Raw genomic sequence first — 20,299 nt, 5'->3', positions numbered from 1 at the left:
TGGTTGTGGGACCCCAACCCACGGAGGCAGGCACCCAGTAGACACGAGGCAGGACGCATGGTGACCGGTGCCGACTTTATTGGGACCTCCGGGCGACTCAAGCGGGAAGGGAGGAATCGCGCCCGCTTTCCTTGTTCGGTCGGTTTTATAGGGGCAGAGGGCCTGGGGCGGTGGGAGAGCAGTGGCGGCGGGTGATGATTGGTTAGTCCCGGTTGCCGGGCGGGGAGTTTGCCGAACGGGAAGTTGAGTGGGCAGGAGGTTGATAGGGCATATGGTGATTGGTCAGGATTTGGGCAGGAAGTTTGCTGGGCGGGAGCTAAAGAGGCAGGTGATGATTGGTTAGGTGGTTGCTAGGCGGAAGGGGCTGGAGTTCCTTCAGTCGGGGGCATTGTGCCGAGTCACGTAAGGAAGTTAAGCTCCTTCCATGTGGCTGGGGGTTGGGGCCAGAGAGGCCTTCTACCAGACATTCCCAACTCCTTAAAGAGGAAAAGGGGCGGTGGCTGTCCTTCTGGCTACTTCCTGCTGACTTTGGGGTGGCGAAGGGGTGAGGGTAGGAGTTTAGGCTGTCTGGAGAGGGGTATAACGGTATTCTGGCCGATGGAGATTAGGCATCGGTTGGAGTATCATTTGATGGATGGTGACTCTAGTAAGCTCCTGGAATCGCTTTTGAAGAAACTGGAAGAGACAGGGTCAGAAAAACAGGATTAGGCAGAGGCCGAGAATGGGTCCAAGGAGAGGAAGGAGGTAAGGGAGAAGTCCATTAAGCCCACTCCACAGAGGGTTATCCTGGAGAGCCTTCCGTCGTTTGGCCAAGTCCTCCTGGAGAGTTTTAATTTTGTCCCTGACGATGCCCGACCGGTTGGCGTAGAAGCAGCATTGCTCGTTCAGGGCGAGGCACAGGCCTCCTTTTTCGGCTGTGAGCAGGTCCAGACCTCGGCGGTTCTGTAAGACGACCTCTGCAAGGGAATCAAGCTGGTCCTGGACAACTTGAATGGTAGATGAGAGTAGATCAACATCATTAATTAATTGACGAGAGAGCTGTTGATAGGTTTGTAGGGAATAGCCTAGCCCAGCGGTTCCCGTAGAGACTGCAGCCGTGATGCCAAGGGTGGCCAACAAAGGGATAAACTGGACTGCCCTTTTATTTCTTCCTATTACTGAGTCGAAACTGGGAAGGGGAACAGGATCATCTCCCGAGACGATACTAGCATCGGGGAAAAGGGATGCCACTATGCATATACCTGTCCAGTTTTGGGGTAGGTAAGAGAAGGCCATGTTATTCCCGCAAACAAAACTCTGTCCTGGGAGGGCAAACAAAGCAGTGTTAGAATTTCTAAAACTAGAGCAATTACAAGACTCTAAGACAGAACCTACATCAAGATCATAGGAGTTATTTATAGGAGTTTTTTTGGTAGCATGTGACATTGTCACAGGCGCTCCCTATGGGTTGAACTGGGAAAGGGAGCCGAAGGGTCCCATTGTGGCTGTGGTTGGCAGGGGCGGGCAGAGCCAAGGGCATAGGGGTTCCCATGTAGGAGGAAGCTGTGGACCGCTTTAAGAAGACTTTGTGTTGATCTGTCCAAATCTAGGCGGCGAGATTTGGGCAAGGATAAAGGATGGTAAGATAAGGTGGGAAATAATGTTTTAAGAGTCTCCTTAAGATGATGAGACTTCATTTGGTCATGTGGGCCCCCTCCATCACTGACGCCAATGGTAGGTTTGGTTTGCCAACAGACAGCCTGTCTAGAGGGCGTTGGACAACCAGCACTGGCATGTTTATAGGAGATGCCTAGTGGCGTGCTGGAGGCCCAATCTCCCCCAAACGACCCTGCTCGTCTACGGATGACCTGAGCAGTGAAGTACGTGGTATTGCCCCTGAGACAAGTAGCATATTGGTTGTAACAGCTGCTGTGTATAGACTGATACACAGTGGAAGAGCAGTTGCAGGATGGTAAAGGGGACCCCGGCGGAATTAGGGTTAGGGTTGGTTTTTTTAGACACTTGTACTCTGGTTTTTGGTTATTGCCATAAACAAGGTATGCCGTCATGGTGCCACAATCGATTGTAGACTGGTAGGTGCCGGGTACAGAAGACACGAAGCCCCCTTTGCAGTTGCATGGCTCTCGGTATACAGCCTCCAACACCTGATTTGGGTTATAGCCTGAACCAAATCCACCCTGGTTAGGTTTTGGTAAGTTTAAGAGATAAAGGGCCAGTAGAAGAGGCCCTCCAGCTGGGAGGGGGCCATGGACAGCCTTTTTAACCCGAGAAAGGTGAATCCAGGATGGGACCTCAGCTATTTTTATGGCAGAAGGGGTGGTGAGGATGACCGTGTACGGGCCTTCCCACTTGGGGGTTAGAGGTTTCGGGGTTAGAGATTTTATAAGGACCGAATCACCCGGGGAGATTTTTTGGGTGCCCTCAGATGGCTGGGTAGGTTGGGGAAGAGAGGCGTTAGCGTGCTCACGGAGAAGGCTTCGGAGAGGGGTGAAATAAGGGAGGTATCCTTCTAAGGGAGCAGCGTCAGGAGGTGGTGGGGTTGAGAGCAGAAAGGGGCGACCGTATAGCAGCTCAAACGGGCTGAGCTGTGATGGGCCCCGAGGGCCTGCCCTTAGCCGAGCGAGGGCAATGGGAAGCAAGGTTACCCAAGACTGGCGAAGTTCTAGCATGAGCTTGGTTAACTGCTCCTTGATTAGGCCATTGGCCCGTTCTACCTTACCGGAGGACTGCGGGTGATAGGCAGTGTGTAATTTCCACCGGATTCCTAGGGAGGTAGAAACAGCGTTAGTAACTTTGGAAATAAAGGCTGGACCATTGTCAGATTGTATGGTGGCTGGCAATTCGAAGCGCGGAATGATGTCTTGGATAAGATGAGTGGCCACCGTTCCTGCAGACTCAGACGCTGTAGGGTAAGCCTCAATCCAGCCTGAAAAGGTATCAACAATGGTTAACAGATATCGGTACTGTTTATGTTTTGGCATGTGGGTGAAGTCGATTTGCCAGTCTTGGCCGGGGAGGAACCCCCGTAATTGGTGGAGTTGTTTGCGGGGGTGACAGGACCCCTGGGGGTTAACTTTGGCACAGGTGAGACATTCTGTATGGACCTCATGGATGGTTTGAGAAAGGCCGTCCGGATGCAGAAGTGGACTGAGGAAGTGGAGCAGGGCCTTAGGCCCAATATGACGAGAGTTGTGAATATCCTGAATTATCTGAGTTTGTTGCTGCTTTGGGAGAATGAGAAGGTTGTGCTTAAAGGCCCATTCATCTTTGAACGTCACTCCTGGGGTGCTCTGGAGAGTTTGTTTTTCCCGGTCTGAGTAATACGGTTTGTATGACCTGGACAGGAAATAGAGGCAGGCAGGGGGCGGGTGATTTTTTGCCGTGTCCTTTGCCACCCTATCTGCCAAGGCGTTGCCCATAGCCACTGTGGAGCCAATGGTTTGATGTCCTCTACGGTGGATGATGGCAACCTTGTTAGGGAGTTGGACAGCCTGAATAAGGTTGGCAATAAGTTTCCCATTTAGAACAGGGGTGCCCTTAGTAGTGAGGAAACCCCGTTCCTTCCAGATCATACAATGGGAGTGGGCTATGAGAAAGGCATACTTAGAGTCCGTGTAGATGTTAACTTCCTTGTCTCTAGACCATATTAGGGCTCGAGTAAGTGCCACTAGTTCGGCCTGTTGTGAGGTGGTTCCTAAGGGCACGGAGTGGGTCCTTGAGGAAAATTTTAACAGGCCGATGGTGGGCGGCCACAGTGGGGCTGTTGATATTCCAGACTTGGGGATTTACTTCAGGGAGTAGCGTGGCCAAATCCGCTGTGGGTGTGTGCTCTGGGACATGTGCCAAAAGAAGGAGGTTACACTGGGCAGTGGGGGAGAGGGTAATATTGGCATTTAGCTTGGAGAGAATGTCCCGTCCTAGTAAGGGCACTGGGCAGGTTGGAATTACCAGGAAGGAGTGAGTAAATGGGACAGAGGCATAAGAGCATGTGAGTGGCGGAGTTTGGCTAGGGACTTGGGGGGTTCCGTCAATTCCCATAATAGAGACCTGGGAAGGGAAAGTTTTTCCAGAATATGTGGGGAGCACAGAGAAGGTAGCCCCCGTGTTGAGCAAGAAGGAGACACTTTTACCCGCTACCTTGAGCGTAACCCTGGGCTCCGCAAGGGTAACCGGAGTTGGGGAGCCAGGGCCCCACTAACCGTCCAACAGCCCCAGCAGTTCTGGGAACGGAGAATTCTGGGTGTCTGGTTCCTGGACAGCACGACCAGGTTCCAGGCTTCCAGTGACAACCCCTTGTTGTCCAGTGTGCTGGCCTGGAAGGGCCGGAACCCTGGGTAAACTGGGGCAGTCCGACTTCCAGTGCCCCATGAGCTGGCAAACGGGACATGGCTTGGCGGGTGGACGAGGCTGGGGACAGGTTGAGGACCAGTGCCCCTCTTTTCCACATTTAAAGCACGCCCCAGGAGGAGGGCGAGAACTGCCTTTTGGCTTTTGGGTTCCTGCCGGCCTCAGGGCGGCAGCTAGCAAAGTGACCTTTTGCTTCATTCGGGCTTGGCGGGCTGCCTCAGCTGTGTCCTCCCTGGCGTTAAAAACTTTAAAGGCCATTTTCACCAGGTCTTGTATGGGGGTTTCCGGACCCTCCTCTACCTTCTTTAGTTTTTTCCTGATATCAGGGGCAGATTGGGAAATGAAATGGGAGGCTAGGACAGTGGTCCCATTCTGGGACGCAGGGTCTAGTCGAGTATAGCGGACTAGCGCTTCTTGCAAGCGACCAAGGAAAAGGGCGGGGTTTTCGTCTGCCCTCTGAGTGATCTCCCTGAGTTTGTCATAATTGACGACTTTGTTAGAGACTATATCCATACCCCTAAGAAGGTACTGGATCATGCGGTCCCGTTGGGGTGTGTCGGACCTGTGGCCAGTTTGGTAGTCCCACTGGGGGTCCACATTGGGAATAACTTCAGTACCCACAGGGATTTGATTGGGATTTATGGCATGGTCCCTGTCTGCTTGGTGCCTGGCTGCCATGAGGATGCGCTCGTGTTCCTCGGCAGTGAGGGTGGAAGTGCAGATGACACGTATATCGTGCCAAGTAAGGCTGTAAGCCTGGGTGAGGTACTGGAACTCTTTAAGTAGAGGGGTCAGCTGAAAAAGAGCCGAGCCTGTGCTCGATTTGTGAAAGATCCTGGAGGGAGAAGGGGACATGCACTCTAACCAAACCTTCCGCCCCAGCCACCTCGCGGAGCGGTGCCAGGAGAGTGGGCCAGTGTGAGCGGGTATGGGCTGCCACCGGAGAAGCAAGAGGAGGTGGGGCCTCTAAGGCGGGAAGCGCAGAGGGAGTGGGGGAAGGGCGAGGCAAGGCCTCTGAGGCAGGAAGTGTGGAGGGAGTGGGGGAAGGGCTAACGACTGGTGGTTGCTGGCGGCTGGGGTTGGCGGGAGGAGACAGATGGTCAGGCAGATCCTCCTGCGTTGAGTAAGGCGGGGGAGAAGTAATAGAGATAGTGGAGGAGGTTTTGCGAGAGACCTGGGCTAAAAGAACCTGGTGTGTAGAGCAAGTGGAACAAAGGTCTGGGTGGGTACGGAGATCCCAAAAAGCCTGTACATAAGGCACCTCGCGATCTTTGCCTGTACGGCGGCAGAAATTGTCAAGGTCACGAAGGATATCGGAATCGAAAGTGCCAGTCGGGGGCCAATGTGACTGGTTATCGAGCCGATACTGGGGCCATGCCGCTTGAGACAAGAAAATGAGTTTTTTGCCTCAGGGTTTGCGAGTATCCCAATTTGGAGAAGTTTCGCAATAAACACCCAAGAGGGGAGTTAGGGGGTATTTTAGACTCCGCGTTCCCCATGGCGTGCGCAGCAGTAATTTCCCTGCCAATGGCTGAGTAAATGCAGAAAGAGGCGTCCCCCTTATGCTGCAAGTACCCAGAGATTTGGAGAGTAGATGCAGGAAGAGGCGTCCCCCTTATGCTGCAAGTACCCAGAGATTTGGAGGAGGGAAGAGTCAGAGAGGGCGTCCCCTGTCTGGCGGTTCCCAAAAGGCTCCTGGAGCCTGGTTGGAGGACCCTGCTCGGGCCGGCCGGCGCTTGGCGAGAGGTCCGTGGATTTGGAGTTGGGAGGGACCACAGTGCACACCACGGGGAAGGAAAGGTAAGGAAAAAAAGAACGAACTTACCTTAGTCGGAGTGCAGAGAAGCCGGATTCAGAGAGGTCGCCAAGGGGAGGGGGCTGCGGCTGGGCCGGCAGCCCAAACCTCCCGGGTTTTGGCACCACTTGTGCGACCCCTGGTTGTGGGACCCCAACCCACGGAGGCAGGCACCCAGTAGACACGAGGCAGGACGCATGGTGACCGGTGCCGACTTTATTGGGACCTCCGGGTGACTCAAGCGGGAAGGGAGGAATCGCGCCCGCTTTCCTTGTTCGGTCGGTTTTATAGGGGCAGAGGGCCTGGGGCGGTGGGAGAGCAGTGGCGGCGGGTGATGATTGGTTAGTCCCGGTTGCCGGGCGGGGAGTTTGCTGAACGGGAAGTTGAGTGGGCAGGAGGTTGATAGGGCATATAGTGATTGGTCAGGATTTGGGCAGGAAGTTTGCTGGGCGGGAGCTAAAGAGGCAGGTGATGATTGGTTAGGTGGTTGCTAGGCGGAAGGGGCTGGAGTTCCTTCAGTCGGGGGCATTGTGCCGAGTCACGTAAGGAAGTTAAGCTCCTTCCATGTGGCTGGGGGTTGGGGCCAGAGAGGCCTTCTACCAGACACTAAGGAGTTGATGTCAGACTTTGAATTGGGTGGTGATGGTGGAGATGAAATAGTGAATGTGTGCAGAGCAGGCAAGTCTGAATGAAGAGAAGGAATGGGGCTATTATAGGCGCTTTGCCAAAATAAATAATAGTCACTATATGCTGTATCCTTACTATGTGACAAGATTGTCATCTGCTTTATAGACATTGTTTTTAAACCTATCAATAACCTTGCAAAGTGAAGTTTGTGGATTATCAAACAGGTCCTGAGAAGAACTTTGCCCCAGCAAGTTTTCATAGGGTTAGTGACGGAAATCTCTCTGGATACAAAAGCCAGTGGAAAGTAGTACAAATCATATATCCTTTACACAAATAAAGAAACTGCTGGATCACCACTTCTCTTGTGGGGTTGAAGAGATCATTTAGGTAGATATTCCTTTTAAAGATGTAAAAGATGTAATAATGGTTTACAAACTTAAATTCTTTTACTAGCAAGGAGAGGGAGTTGGCCATTGGAGAGAAAGTACTGATGGACATGGTAAGAAAGGATTTTAGGTTTAGATACAATTCATTTTAATGGGTGGGAATAGGCAGAATAAGAATTATATGGCTCCAGGTTACTTAGTATTGATCTAAGCTTCACTTTATGCAAACCAATTGAGACTTTCCTGAAGTATAAATTGAGCTATATCTTAATTATGAGAACATATTAATTAATTAATTAATATAAACAGGACCAGACCACCCCCAAAAATTCACATACTAAGCATCAGCAGTGGTCCTATATTATCACAGTTGCATTTGGAAATGTATCAATCACGTTCTTTATCATGATATTTAGGCTGAAGACACAGGCTAGAAAAGGGCTTTGCCCATATATATAGACAAACATGGTCATAGATAAACTTAAGATAATTAGAGAGATGCAGAGAATTTATGGTGCTGTGAAGAGACTATTTTCGATTATGTGCACTAGGAAGGTGTCCCAGAGATGTGGCGTTTATAAGCAGAGATTTGAATAACAAAAATGAACTAGCCATGGAAATCAAATATAGGAGGTAGAAATTCTAGGCAGAGGGACTAGCTAGTGCAAAGGTGGGCACATGGTTTGTGTGTGTGTGTGTGTGTGTGTGTGTGTGTGTGTGTGTGTGTTTTCCCCTAGGACTCTAACACAGAAGGTGAAGAGAGAATGGTGGGAAGCTGGATTGGAGAGGTAGGGAGGGGCCACATCATTTACATTTGGCCCCTCTGTGATAAGGGATACCCATATTAAAATAAATTGCCTCTAGATGGGTTATAAGAGTGTGTCAAAAAACTCAAGTCAACAGGTTTCATTGCTATGTACCATGAGATGCTGCAGCGCAAGAATGTTTTCCATAATGTTTGTTTTTATTTGTTGCTTTGTATTAATGCTAATGTATTTAAGTTCCCATTGTTAGCCCCTGAAGAACAGTGCAGACATCTACTCCTTATAGTTCCTAATCCACACAATAATTCTCAATTAGTGAATGAATATTGATTGAATGGTGTAGACTAGTTAATGTTATCATTGCCACAAATGACCTCTAACTTGAGTTAGCTATCCCATGAATAGTCATCATAGTTATAAAGAGAATCACAAGGCCTACTAGATCATTGAAAATTCATTATTACTCAAAACAACTCCAAGTACATAATGTCCTAGGTAATACTCTACATGAAGTGATTTGCCACAAAACTTGTGCTTTGCTTTTGAATTTCATGCTTCACATTCTGTTCGGAATGTGTATTACATAGTATCCCATAGTAGTGTTACTATTAACCTATATTTACTTATAATGTTATCTTCTACAGCATGATGTTAAAAAAATGTTGCTGCTTTTCATCTGAAAAATTTTAGGGAGGAAAATGTTTGTCTTTTTTTCTCAGACAAGCTCTTTGTCTGTTGCCCAGGCTGTAGTGCAGTGGCCCAAACTTGGCTCGCTGCAACCTCTGCCCCCAGGGTCAAGTGATCCTTGTGCCTCGGCCTCCTGAGTAGCTAGGACTACTTCTGTGTGCCACTGTACCTGGCTTACTTTTACAATTTTTTTGTAGAGATGAGGTCTTACTATATTGCCAGGCCAGTCTCAAACTCCTGGGCTCAAGTGATCCACCTACGTTGGCCTCTCGAAGTGCTGGGATTACAGGTGAGAGCTACCACACCCAGCCTGTTCTTCATTTTATTATAAATAATTTGTTGGAACTTTCTTAGTTATAGAATTAATGTTAGCAGTTCAGTTTAGTTTAACCGTAAGACCAAAGGGATGGTTTATGACATCCTGACTCCCATTCTGTATCTCTTCATTCCCATTGGTACCATTCCCTAAGTCCACAGGGTCCTCCCGGCTGCCCTTCCCTCCTCCTGACCTTCACCTTTTCTGGTTACAAGCTCCAGACCATTCCACTTTCTTATCAAAATATGTCTTCTTACTTCCAAATTCCCAGGTTCCTATCAAAATATTATCTTCTTACTTCCAAATTCCCAGGTCCCTGTTCTACTTCCATCACAGTGTACACCAGTACTTTAATCTGTGCTAATGACTCAGTGAGGCCTGAGAATATAAAGCATACTGTGTATGCTATATTGGCCAGGCTGGTCTCAAACTCTTGACCTCAAGTGATCCACCCACCTTAGCCTGCCAAAGTGGTGCGATTATAGGTGTGAGTGACCACACCCAGCCAAAAAAACCTACTGAGATTGTGAAACAAATTTAGAAAAAAGCATACAAACCAAGTTTAAGGTAAATTTAAAAGGCTTTCCAATTGTTGAGATTTGCATTTCTCTGACAAGAGAAAAATAAGAGTTTAGAAAAACCAGCATATCTCCTTTTATGTATTTAGAGATCTTTAAAAGTAATGAAATTGTTAGCTATTGTAGCCTGCTTGTTCATTGGGTTTTGTAGTGTGTGTGTGTGTGTGTGTGTGTGTGTGTGTGTGTGTGTGTGTATGTGTGTATGCCACCACTAATATGCTTAGGAGATTTGCATTCACAGTGGCTCATGGATATGGCTTTAACATGAACTAACATACTGCAATGGTTATCGTAATTCAGTTTTTTTTTTTTTTTTGGAAGAATAGTTATTATAATACAAACATTCCTTATAGTAAATGTTTGTCTTACGGGTTTTTTTTAGTAACAAAATTTGTTTTCCACCTTTGTCATCATCTAACAAGCAATTTACAAAACCAAGAGGAAACCAAATCTTTGATTTACATTTCTGCTGACCTAGTGTGTGAACTCTTGCAGAGGAATAGCATTGCTGCATGGTGCTCAGGTGTGGGAAAATGGAACAAAAAGCTTGAATCCATTTTTTTTTCTGCTTTTACATCAGAATTTACATTTAGGTTACCCTTTTCTAGAGGAATGAACAATACATCTCTCTTATCCACAATGTACAATTTGCTAGTTTTAAAGCTTTCCTTATTTCCTGTCCTACTTCTGTGAATTAAGGGTTTTAAGCAGGGGCAAAACTGTAGAATTGGCTGGTAATCATTCTTGGATATGGATACTAAGTACATGTAGCATGCTTATCTTTACTCTTGCTTAGATCATAAGCTCCACGAGAGCAGGGGACTGTGATCACTCCAATCCTTGCTGCTTCCTCAGCATATAGCACATGGGAGAATTCAAACATTTGTATAATGAACAAAACAAAACCCCTTCATATTATGAGAAAGACGTCAGCTGTCCTGAAAGAACTGATAAATTATGTTATGTAATTTACTTTCAAAGAGAAAAATATGATATGGTTTACATACGATGAACTAGAATTCATGCTGTTACCCTTCTTCTGCCATAAACAGGACAATATATGACAATGAGAAGTCATGTGAGTTCTCTGGATCTCAGTGAATAAATTTATGGCACTAAGGGATTTGACAAAAGTGAAATCCAGTTGGAAAATTGTACAAGTCACTCAAGTTCTAAATTGCTTCCCAATGCTGAAATCACTTAGTGAGATAAATCAAAGACCACAGAACTTTGTTTACAAGTAACAGACAAAGAATACTAGAAAATTTAAAATTTTTAATAAATGTGCTTTGTTCACAAAATGTGAAAAAAATACCACAAACACGTACATTTTTAGGTATGTTATCTCCCACCACTTGGCAACTAAGGTAAAACCACATGATCTAGTCATGATCCTGGAGAATCCAACCAAATGATTACCATTTGTTTTTGAAACAACAAAATTATTTTGGAGAACCCATTGTGAATGTGACAGGTGGCCTCATAACTTCTTTATATCCAAATGAAATAATTCTTAAGAGTACCCATACGGTATTAGAAGGCCCTATTAACTTCTCTTGTCATTACATACATAATCTGGCACCAAGCTGCAATGACTGCTTAAACTTCAATACTTAAAACACTCAATTGGCTTTGGTGGAATGTGTATCAGTTTAAATCTGTGCCAACCTAATTTGAGTAAGCTGAATTTACAGTAACAAATGATATAAATTCAAACAAATTTATACTAAGTGGTAGTAGGTTTTATAAAGAGACTTCCTCAGAGTACTACTTAAAATACATCATGCACACTTTGGAGCATAAGCAGAATCAACATCTGTAAACAATCAGAATTTATAGCACCAACATTTTAGCTGTTAACACAAAGGCTGGCTCCAAGGTCATATCACACCAGCCTTTCAAAAGCGCTGTTTTCATTTACTTTCAAAGCATTTTCATTTGGTGTATTATTTTCTTTGCTCTTAAGATCATATTTACCCAAATCAAAAGGCAAACAGTATGGTAAAAAAGGTACTACCAAAATAGTTCTGTATTATACTCAACACAGTGCTTTTTGTTTTTTCTCCCTCCCTTCTCTTGGGGAAGCTACAAGACATAATCCTGTAGTGCTTAACTGGAAAGAACAGTCAATCCTAAATATTAAGGAATCTTATGCTATTGAAAGTAAATGAAAAATTTCAAGTTACTTCTGGCATATTTGAGCAACCAATATTTATTGCGTTTAATTAACTGACTTTAAAAAATTACAATCTTGTTACTTTCATTAATTTAGCATGTGAAATTTAATTTGAAATACTGAGTACATACACTCAACCATTTATATCATAAAGGATAAAAGTTTTATATTTCTAAATAAAGTTTGACATTCAAAGGTAACTACGGCAATTCACAATAAGCACAAAAACATCAGTTTTACCAGAGTAAAGAAGTGCAGTTTATGAAATTTAGGATCAACTATTGAAAATGCAAGTTTCCTTTAAAAACATACACACAAACATACACACAACATTAACCATGAAATCTGAAACTGTGATATTTCAGTGCAAAAAACCTCAGTATGAGGTAATTTTAATGTAATAACCACTTGAAAACAAAATCCACACAGTGGCACTCTTAAAAATGATAGTTTACATGACAACTGCTGGCTGACAAGACAATGTGGACTAAATGGTCTTCACTGTTTAAACTAATCTTGTCTTGTTTGGACATATCTTTTTCCCTAATAATTTGCTTCTGATTCAGAAACACAGAAAGGCATTTATTAATGTGGAAAGGGAAAATTCCCACAGCCAACTAATTGATATATTCAAAGAAAATTTTCTGATAGTTTAGATAGAAATTAAGATACCAAAAGGTCAAAACCATTTTATGAGATCACCAGCAGAGGGCTAATTTTAAGTTTTTCCATATAGTTTGAAACTTGTAGTGCGGCACACCTCCTTAATGGAAAGGTGAGGACCCTATTAAAGTTGGTTTCAACAGAACAAACTCTCTTTCAAGTGCAAACCCTTTCAAAAAGGTGTTTTAGGTCATTATTGAGTATTATATTGTTCCTTGCTTAAATAAAAAATTTTGTAAATGAAACCTAAATTTAAGAAACTAAAAGTGAACTCTCAGATAAATATACTTCACACCAAGGCCCAAATCACAAAGTTTTGAAAATACTACTTTGGCAATGGTGTTTACTGGATAGGACTAAGGAAATTAGAATATATACTCTGGGGGAAATCTCTCCCCCAATGTCTGATGTTGTCAAATGAGGTTTTAATGGAAGAAAGAAAAATAATTATCACCAATTACAAAAAGTTCAGGAAATATTGGATCATCAGACAAAAAAGGAACATAAAATGGCTTTCTGTAACATCACAATTTAGTTAGAAAAAAGAAAAAGATAAGAGCATCACAAAACAACTAACCAATCTATTTCTGTATCACATTTAACTTGTGAGTCATCAAAGTGCAATCTACAGCTTTCTACATCTTAAAGTTTCCCATTCAAGGGTTTATAGTTAACATTGAAAAGTTGAAAAGGAAAACAGATAGCAAATTATGCTTCATTTTTCACAATAGCACTAAAGAGAAAAAGGTACCTTTCTATGATAGTGCTAAATGCTAAAGTAAGAGTAGTTTCTGCTATGACATGAGTCACTCTGCATGAAACTTTAAGCTTTCTATATAAGAATAAATTTTAAAATTGAGTAGAAAAAAATAGCAAACTCTGTAAACCTTTGCATTTCTTTTATGCAAAGTAGGTTTTAAGTAATGAGTTCATATTAGTATTTCCAATTGGTGTAGGCAATTAGTTTAGAAGCCTGGACTGAAAGGGCCTTTTGCTTCTACATTAACTTAAAAGTAATATGGGGTCCTCTAGCTCATAGAAAGGAATAGAGCTGGCTTGACTTTCTCCAGAATCTGAGTCATATGGAGCATCAGGGAGTTCTGTGAAACCATATGCTAGTTGTTCATCTTCTATATCTGATCGAACATAGCAGGAAGGGTTAGAATATTCCTCATCTTCTATACTGTTGAAATCTTGAGGAATATATAACATTCCTGGGTAGTTCCTACTAACCAAGTCACTTGTGGTTTTTAGAGAGATTTTCCTAAATGCCATCAGATGCATATGTGAAAATTTTGAGTACTTGAAGCGTTTAAAGCCCAGGGACTCTATAGCAATCTTCCAGCTTTTCATCATCATAGCATGACGGTTCTGATGGGAGGAATCAGGTGTGATGATAAGTAACAAACCATTTAACACTAACAGTTCATGGGCTTTCTTGCAGCAAATCCATCGCTGGTAAGGAGATGGAAAATAAGAAAGAAGGAGAGAGAAAACAACCACATGGAAAAGTTCTCCAGGAAGAGAATCAATAGGGTTTTTCAGCTGCTTCAAAAAAGCATCTATAGCATCCTGTGCAAGCTGGAGCGGTTGCTGAAGCTGTAAGTTCAGGAAGTCACATTTATAGACACTCTGCAGAAACAGAAAACAAGGCATATTAAGAATTTCAAGATTATTTCCACTTTAATACATAGAATTTTCAGCAAAGTATTTCACATATCATAGTAATTCCAGCATTGATTAAACATTTTTCCTTTTAAATCATTAAACATGAAGAGATTTATTCAATCACAACTTTTACCCACAAAAACCTCAGAGTAATTAAGTCTAGAGACTTGTTACTAATCATTTAAAAATTTGCCTAACAATTTAAAATGAAAAATAATTTAAGTGTCCATTTTGGGTTAGGACTTATACGAATTTTAATTTGGGTAGAAGTTTACAGGAATGACTTATTTCTAAGCTTAGTCATATTTACATTTACTTTATCACTTACGGTTACCAAAAACAAGCTAATATAAAAATCCTAACAAGAAATACCATGAAATGAAGATGAATCAAATAAAGAGGATAATGAAAGAGGCATTATAAAATTTGTACCAGCAGAATGATTCCAAAACTTAAGGTCTTTGAAACCATTAACTTTAACCATTTAAAAAGTAACCCTCAACATTACTTTTATTCTATTAAAAAGTTAATCCCTGGTTTGGAACAAACTAAATTTATTTAGGCAAATGACCATGGAAAACAATACAACTTAAAGGAATAAACATTACATAATTTGCTAAATCTTAAAACTATGGAAATAAACCAGAATAAGAAAGCAATTTTAAAATTAGATAAAAATTACTCTATCATATATCAATAGTTATTAACAAAGATATGACCTAAAACGTTAATCCCTTGTTCTTGTTGGGTGTATATAAAAGCTGGCCACATAGTCATCTGGACTGTCTATTAGGAAAAGTAATGTTCTATTACCAGAAAATGATGTTTTTCTTCTGCTCTCCCCACTTTTTTTTTTTTTTTTGAGATCGGAGTCTTGCTCTGTCATTCAGGCTGGAGTGCTGTGGCCTGATCTTGGCTCACAGCAATCTCCACCTCCTGGGTTCAAGCAATTCTCTGCCTCAGCCTCCCGAGTAGCTGGGATTACAGACGCCTGCTACCACACCCAGCTAATTTTTTGTATTTTTAGTAGAGACAGGGTTTCACCATATTGGCCAGACTGGTCTTGAACTCCTGACCTCATGATCCACCTACCACAGCCTCCCAAAGTATTGGGATTACAGGCATGAGTCACCATGCCCAGCCTTCCCTTTTTCTTTTAAGACAGCTTTACTGATGTATAAGTGACACAAAAGCATAAATGTGGTAAGTTCTGACATATTTTTACACTCATGAAACCACTGGTATGGTCGAGTTAATGAACAGATCCAACACCCCATAATTTTCCTTATGCCCCTTTGTAGTCACTCCCTTCTTTTCCCCTGCCAGCGGGCAACCATTGATGTTATTTCTATCACTATAGACTAGTTTGTATTTCCTAGAATTTTACGTAATTATTTTGAGATTCTTCTTGCAAGTTATTAATAGTTTATTCCTTTTAAAATTGCAGCATGGCATCCCATTGTATCAAGGACATACCATACTTGCTTCATCCATATATATTAGTTTATGGATATCTGGGTTGTTTCTATTTTTTTGGTTCTTACAATTCAAGCTGCTTTGAGTATTCCTATTCAAGTATTTGAATCAACATTCTTTTGTTGTGGGGAAATATCTTGGGTGGCTGGATCACACAGTAGGTGGTGTATATTTAATTTCTAAATAATTCCCAACTGTTTTCAAAAGTGGTTATGTAGTTTCATATTCCAAGTATGTGAGAGTTCCGGTTCCTCCAAATGCTTATCCTTGGTGTAGCTAATCTATTTCATTTTAGTAATTGTATTAGGTGTGTAGTGGTATTGTGGTTTTTGTCTACATTTCCCAATGAGTTAGTGATGTTTATCATCATTTCCCGGACTTATCTGCCATCTAGATATCTTCTATGTTCAAGTATCTCTTCAAATATTTTGCCCATTTAAAAATAATTGGGTTTCTTTAACTTAACAATAGAGTCTTGCTCTGTCGGGTTTCTTTAACTTTAATGACAGGGTCTTACTCTGTTGCCAGGCTGGAGTGCTGTGGTGTGATCTCGGTTCACTGCAACCTCCGTCTCCTGGATTCAAAAGATTCTCCTGCCTCAGACTCCCGAATAGCTGGGAGTACAGGCACATACCACCACACCCAGCTCATTTTTATATTTTTAATAGAGACAGGGTTTCAGCATGTTGGTTAGGACAGTCTCTATCTCTTGACCTTGTGATCCACCTGCCTCAGCCTCCCAAAGTGGTGGGATTACAGGCGTGAGCCAGGGTTCTTTATATATTCTTGATACAAGTCCTTTGTGAGATATGACTTGAAAATATTTTCTCAGTATTATGTGGCTTACCTTTTCATTCTTTTAACAGTGTCATTGGCAGAGCTGAAGTTTTTAATTTTGATGAAGACCAATTTATCAATTTGTTCTTTCTTAGGTGTTGCTTTCAAAGTCATGTCTAAGAAGTCTTTTCTTATCCCAAGGTCATAAAGATTTTTTTCAATGTCTTCCTTTAGCAGTTTTATTGTTTATGGTTGTTCATTTAGGTCTATGATACATTTTGAGTTCATTTTTTTTTTTTATATGGAGTGTGGTACGGTCTGAAGTTTCTTCTTTTGTATATGGATATCCCTTTGTGGAAAATATATTGTGGAAAAGGCCACACCATTGTGGAAAAGACAATGCTTTCCATCTTGGGCTAAAATCAGGTATCAAAGTTTGGGCCTACTTGTGAACCATCTTTATATTTCACTGATATTATTGAACATCAATACCACACTGTCTTGAATGCTGTAGCTTTATACTAATTTTGAAATCAGGTAGTGTTGCTCTCCAACACTGCTCTTTTTCAAAGTTGTTTTTAGCAATTATTCCAGGTCCTTTGAATTTCCACACAAATTTTAGAATAAGTTTTTCAATTTCTAAAAAAAGCCCACAAGAGTTTTGATCAGGACTGCACTGATTCTATACAGACAGGGTTTTACTCTATCACCTAGGCTGCAGTGCAGAGATGTGATCAGCTCACTGCAACCTTCGCCCTCTGGGCTCAAGCAATCTTCCCATCAGGCTCCTGAGTAGCTGGGACCACAGGCGAGTGAGTGCTCCCACACCTGGCTAATTTGTTTTTTTGTTTGTTTTGTTTTTTGTTTTTTTTTTTTGTTTTGTAGAGATGGGTTTTTGCCACACTGCCCAGGATGGTCTTGAACTTTTGGGCTCAACTCAAGCAATCCACTTGACTAGGCCTCCTAAAATGCTGGGGTTACAGGTGTGAGCCACTGCACCCAGTCTAAGTCATCTTTAACTTCTCCCAATTTGTAGTTTTCAGCATGTGGATTTTTCTACTTTTGTCAGATTTATGAGCTACATATTTCATATAAATATATGTTCACATATAAAATATTTCATATTTTTGATGCTAGGGTAAATGGTAGTTTTTAATTTAAATTTCTGATTGGTTGCTGCTAGTATATAAAACACATTTCTGTATATTGATCCGGTATCTTGCAACCTTGCTAAACTCACTTGTTAGTTCTAAAAGCATCTTTGAATATTACACAGAACAATCACAATGACATCTGTGAATACAGTTTTACTTCTTTCCAATCTGGATGATGTTTATTACTTTTTCTTGCTTTATTGAATTGCTAGAACCTCTAGTACAAATGCTAAATACAAGTGGTAAGAGTAGACATCCTTATCTTGTTCTTGTGAGAAAAGCATTTTTCTTTCACCGTTAAGGAAGATGTTAGCTGGACATTTTTCAGATATCCTTTGTCATGTTTAGGAAATTCCCTTCCATTTCCAAGGTTTTTTTTTTCCAATCGGGAAAGTCTGGGTGTTGAATTTTGTCAAAGCTTTGTCAAATGCTTTTTCTCTGCCTACTGAAATGATCAAATAACTTTTCCTTTTTAATGTGTTAATACGGTAAATACTGTTTCTGACCATTAGATCAATCTTGCATTCCTGAGATTAACCAAACTTGGCCATTATATATTATCCTTTTAAAAGACCTTGTTGGATTTAATTTGCTAACCTTTTGTATAGAACAGATGTATCTATATTCATAAAGGATATGGGTCTAGAGTTTTGTTTTGTAACATCTCTGTCTGATTTTGGTAGAGTAATGGCCTCATAGAATGAGTTGGGAAGTATTCCATCCATTTCAATTTTATGGAAGAGAATATATATAATTGGTATTATTTCTTCCTTAACTATTTGGTAAATTTTAACATACAGATATTAGTGCCTAGAATTTTGTTTGTGGGAAAGTTTTAAGCTGCCAATTCATAATTTCTTTAATAGACTTAGGCCATTCATCTTATCTATTTCTTCATGAATAAGCTCAGTGGTTATGTGTCTTTCTAGGAATTAGTCTATTTAAATTATGTAATTTATTGGCATAAAGTTGTTCATATTTTCTTATCCTTTTAATGTTGGTAAAACTTGTCATGGTTTTACCTTTTTCTCTTTACTTCTATCAGTAGGCTAGAGTTTATCAATTTTCTTGAACTACTCAACCAGCTTTTGCCTTCATTAATTTTCCCTATTGTTTTTCTGAAAGTTTTCTATTTCATTTGATTTCTGCTCTGATCTTCATTATTTTCTTGCTCTTTCTTCAGATTTAATGTACTCTTTGTTTTTCTAGTTGATATGTTGATGTCACTGCTTTGAGTTTATTATCTAATAAAGGTGTTTAGTGCTAAGTAACTACTTTTGTAACTTTAGTGGCATCTATGCATTTTAATATCCTGTATTTTTATTTCAAAAAAGTTCTAATTTCCATTGTGAGTTCTTCACCAGGTGTTCAGTGTACCTGTTGTAGGAATTATTGAGAAGGGTACTGAAATCATAATTTCAATGTTTATATTTCCTTGACAGTTTATCAATTTTTGGTTTACGTATTTGGGAGCTCTGTTATTAGGTACATAGACCAAGTGTGGTTTAGGATTATGTACTCTTGATGAGCTGACCCTTTTATTATTATGGAATGGCTATTTTTATCCCTGATCATATTCTTTGCTCTGAAAAATATTTTTGTCTAATCTCAATGTAGCCATGCCAGCTTTCTTTTATCTTGCTTTCACTCTATTTGTGTCGTAATAATTGAAGTAACTTTCTTATGGGCAACATATTTATGTCTTGGCTTTTTTTGCCCTCAATCTGCCAGTTTCTGCCTTTTTATTGGGGTATTTAGGCCATTTATATTTAATGTGTTTACTGACATGCTTAGGTTTTAAATCTATAATCGCTATGTATTTTCTACTTGTCCCACTTGATTGTTGTTGCCTTCCTCCTGTCATCTTTTGAATTAACTAATTTTTTATGATTTTTATCAGCCTTGTTGGCTTATTTTTTATTTATTTGTATTTATTTATTTATTTATTTATTTATTTTTGAGACAGAGTTTCACTCTTGTTACCCAGGCTGGAGTGCAATGGCGTGATCTTGGCTCACCGCAACCTCCGCGTCCTGGGTTCAGGCAATTCTCCTGCCTCAGCCTCCTGAGTAGCTGGGATTACAGGCATGCGCCACCATGCCCAGCTGATTTTTTGTATTTTTAGTAGAGATGGAGTTTCACCATGTTGACCAGGATGGTCTTGATCTCTTGACCTCGTGATCCACCCGCCTCGGCCTCCCAAAGTACTGGGATTACAGGCGTGAGCCACCGCACCCGGCCTGCTTATTAACTCTTTTATTTTAGCAGCTGCTTTAGCTTATCAGTCTACCTTCAGTGATATATTATACCACTTAATGTATAAGAACCTCAAAGTACTAATAGCACAGTGGACTGGTTCCAGGAACCACTGAACATAACAAAATCCACAGATGTTCAAGTCTCTTATATAAAATGGTGGATTTGCATATACCCTATGCATATCCTCCCATATATTTTAAGTCATCTGTAGATTACTTATAATACCTAATACAATGTAATGATGTGTAAATAGTTGTTACACTGTACTTTTGTTGTTATATTATTTTTATTTATTTATTGAGACAGGGTCTTTGTTGTTCAGTGTGGAGTGCAGTGGCACAATCTTGGATCACAGCAGCCTCAACTTCCAGGGCTCAAGCAATCCTCCAATCTCAGTCTCATGAGTAGCTGGGAATACAAGTACACCATGCCTGGCTAACTTTTTTATTTTTTGTAGAGATAGGGTCTTGCTGTGTTGCGTAGGCTGGTCTTAAGCTCCTGGGCTCAAGTAATCCATCTGCATTGGCCTCTCAAAGTGCTGGGATTACAGGTTTAAGCCACCATACCCTGCCTCAAATATTTTTGATCTGTGGTTGACTGCATCCACAGATGTGGAATCCAAGCAT

The 20,299-nt window shown here is 41.6% G+C and overlaps 2 protein-coding genes across 3 annotated transcripts in view; both read right to left on the bottom strand.

Annotated features, from left to right (window-relative positions):
- Positions 1-1,427: 1,427 nt before the first annotated feature.
- Positions 1,428-19,248, bottom strand: LOC116550065. Its single transcript, XM_032275786.1, has 2 exons — positions 19,242-19,248; positions 1,428-3,636 (listed from the first exon to the last, which is right to left on the bottom strand). Exon 2 carries the CDS (start codon positions 3,570-3,572, stop codon positions 1,428-1,430), a length of 2,145 nt encoding a protein of 714 aa, XP_032131677.1. The 5' UTR covers positions 3,573-3,636; positions 19,242-19,248.
- Positions 10,756-20,299, bottom strand: part of BMT2 (base methyltransferase of 25S rRNA 2 homolog) — a 97,341-nt gene continuing 87,797 nt past the window's right edge. For both annotated transcript variants that reach the window (XM_032276241.1, XM_032276242.1), the window contains exon 5: positions 10,756-13,971. In XM_032276241.1, the coding sequence (XP_032132132.1) occupies positions 13,342-13,971 (630 nt within the window). In that variant the 3' untranslated portion in view covers positions 10,756-13,341. The remainder of the gene's footprint in view (positions 13,972-20,299) is intronic.

This window comes from Sapajus apella, unplaced genomic scaffold (assembly GCF_009761245.1).
Source record: "Sapajus apella isolate SASKATOON/1434 unplaced genomic scaffold, GSC_monkey_1.0 scaffold7, whole genome shotgun sequence".
Lineage (NCBI taxonomy): Eukaryota > Metazoa > Chordata > Mammalia > Primates > Cebidae > Sapajus > Sapajus apella.
This window is presented reverse-complemented; position numbering and strand designations above follow the sequence as displayed.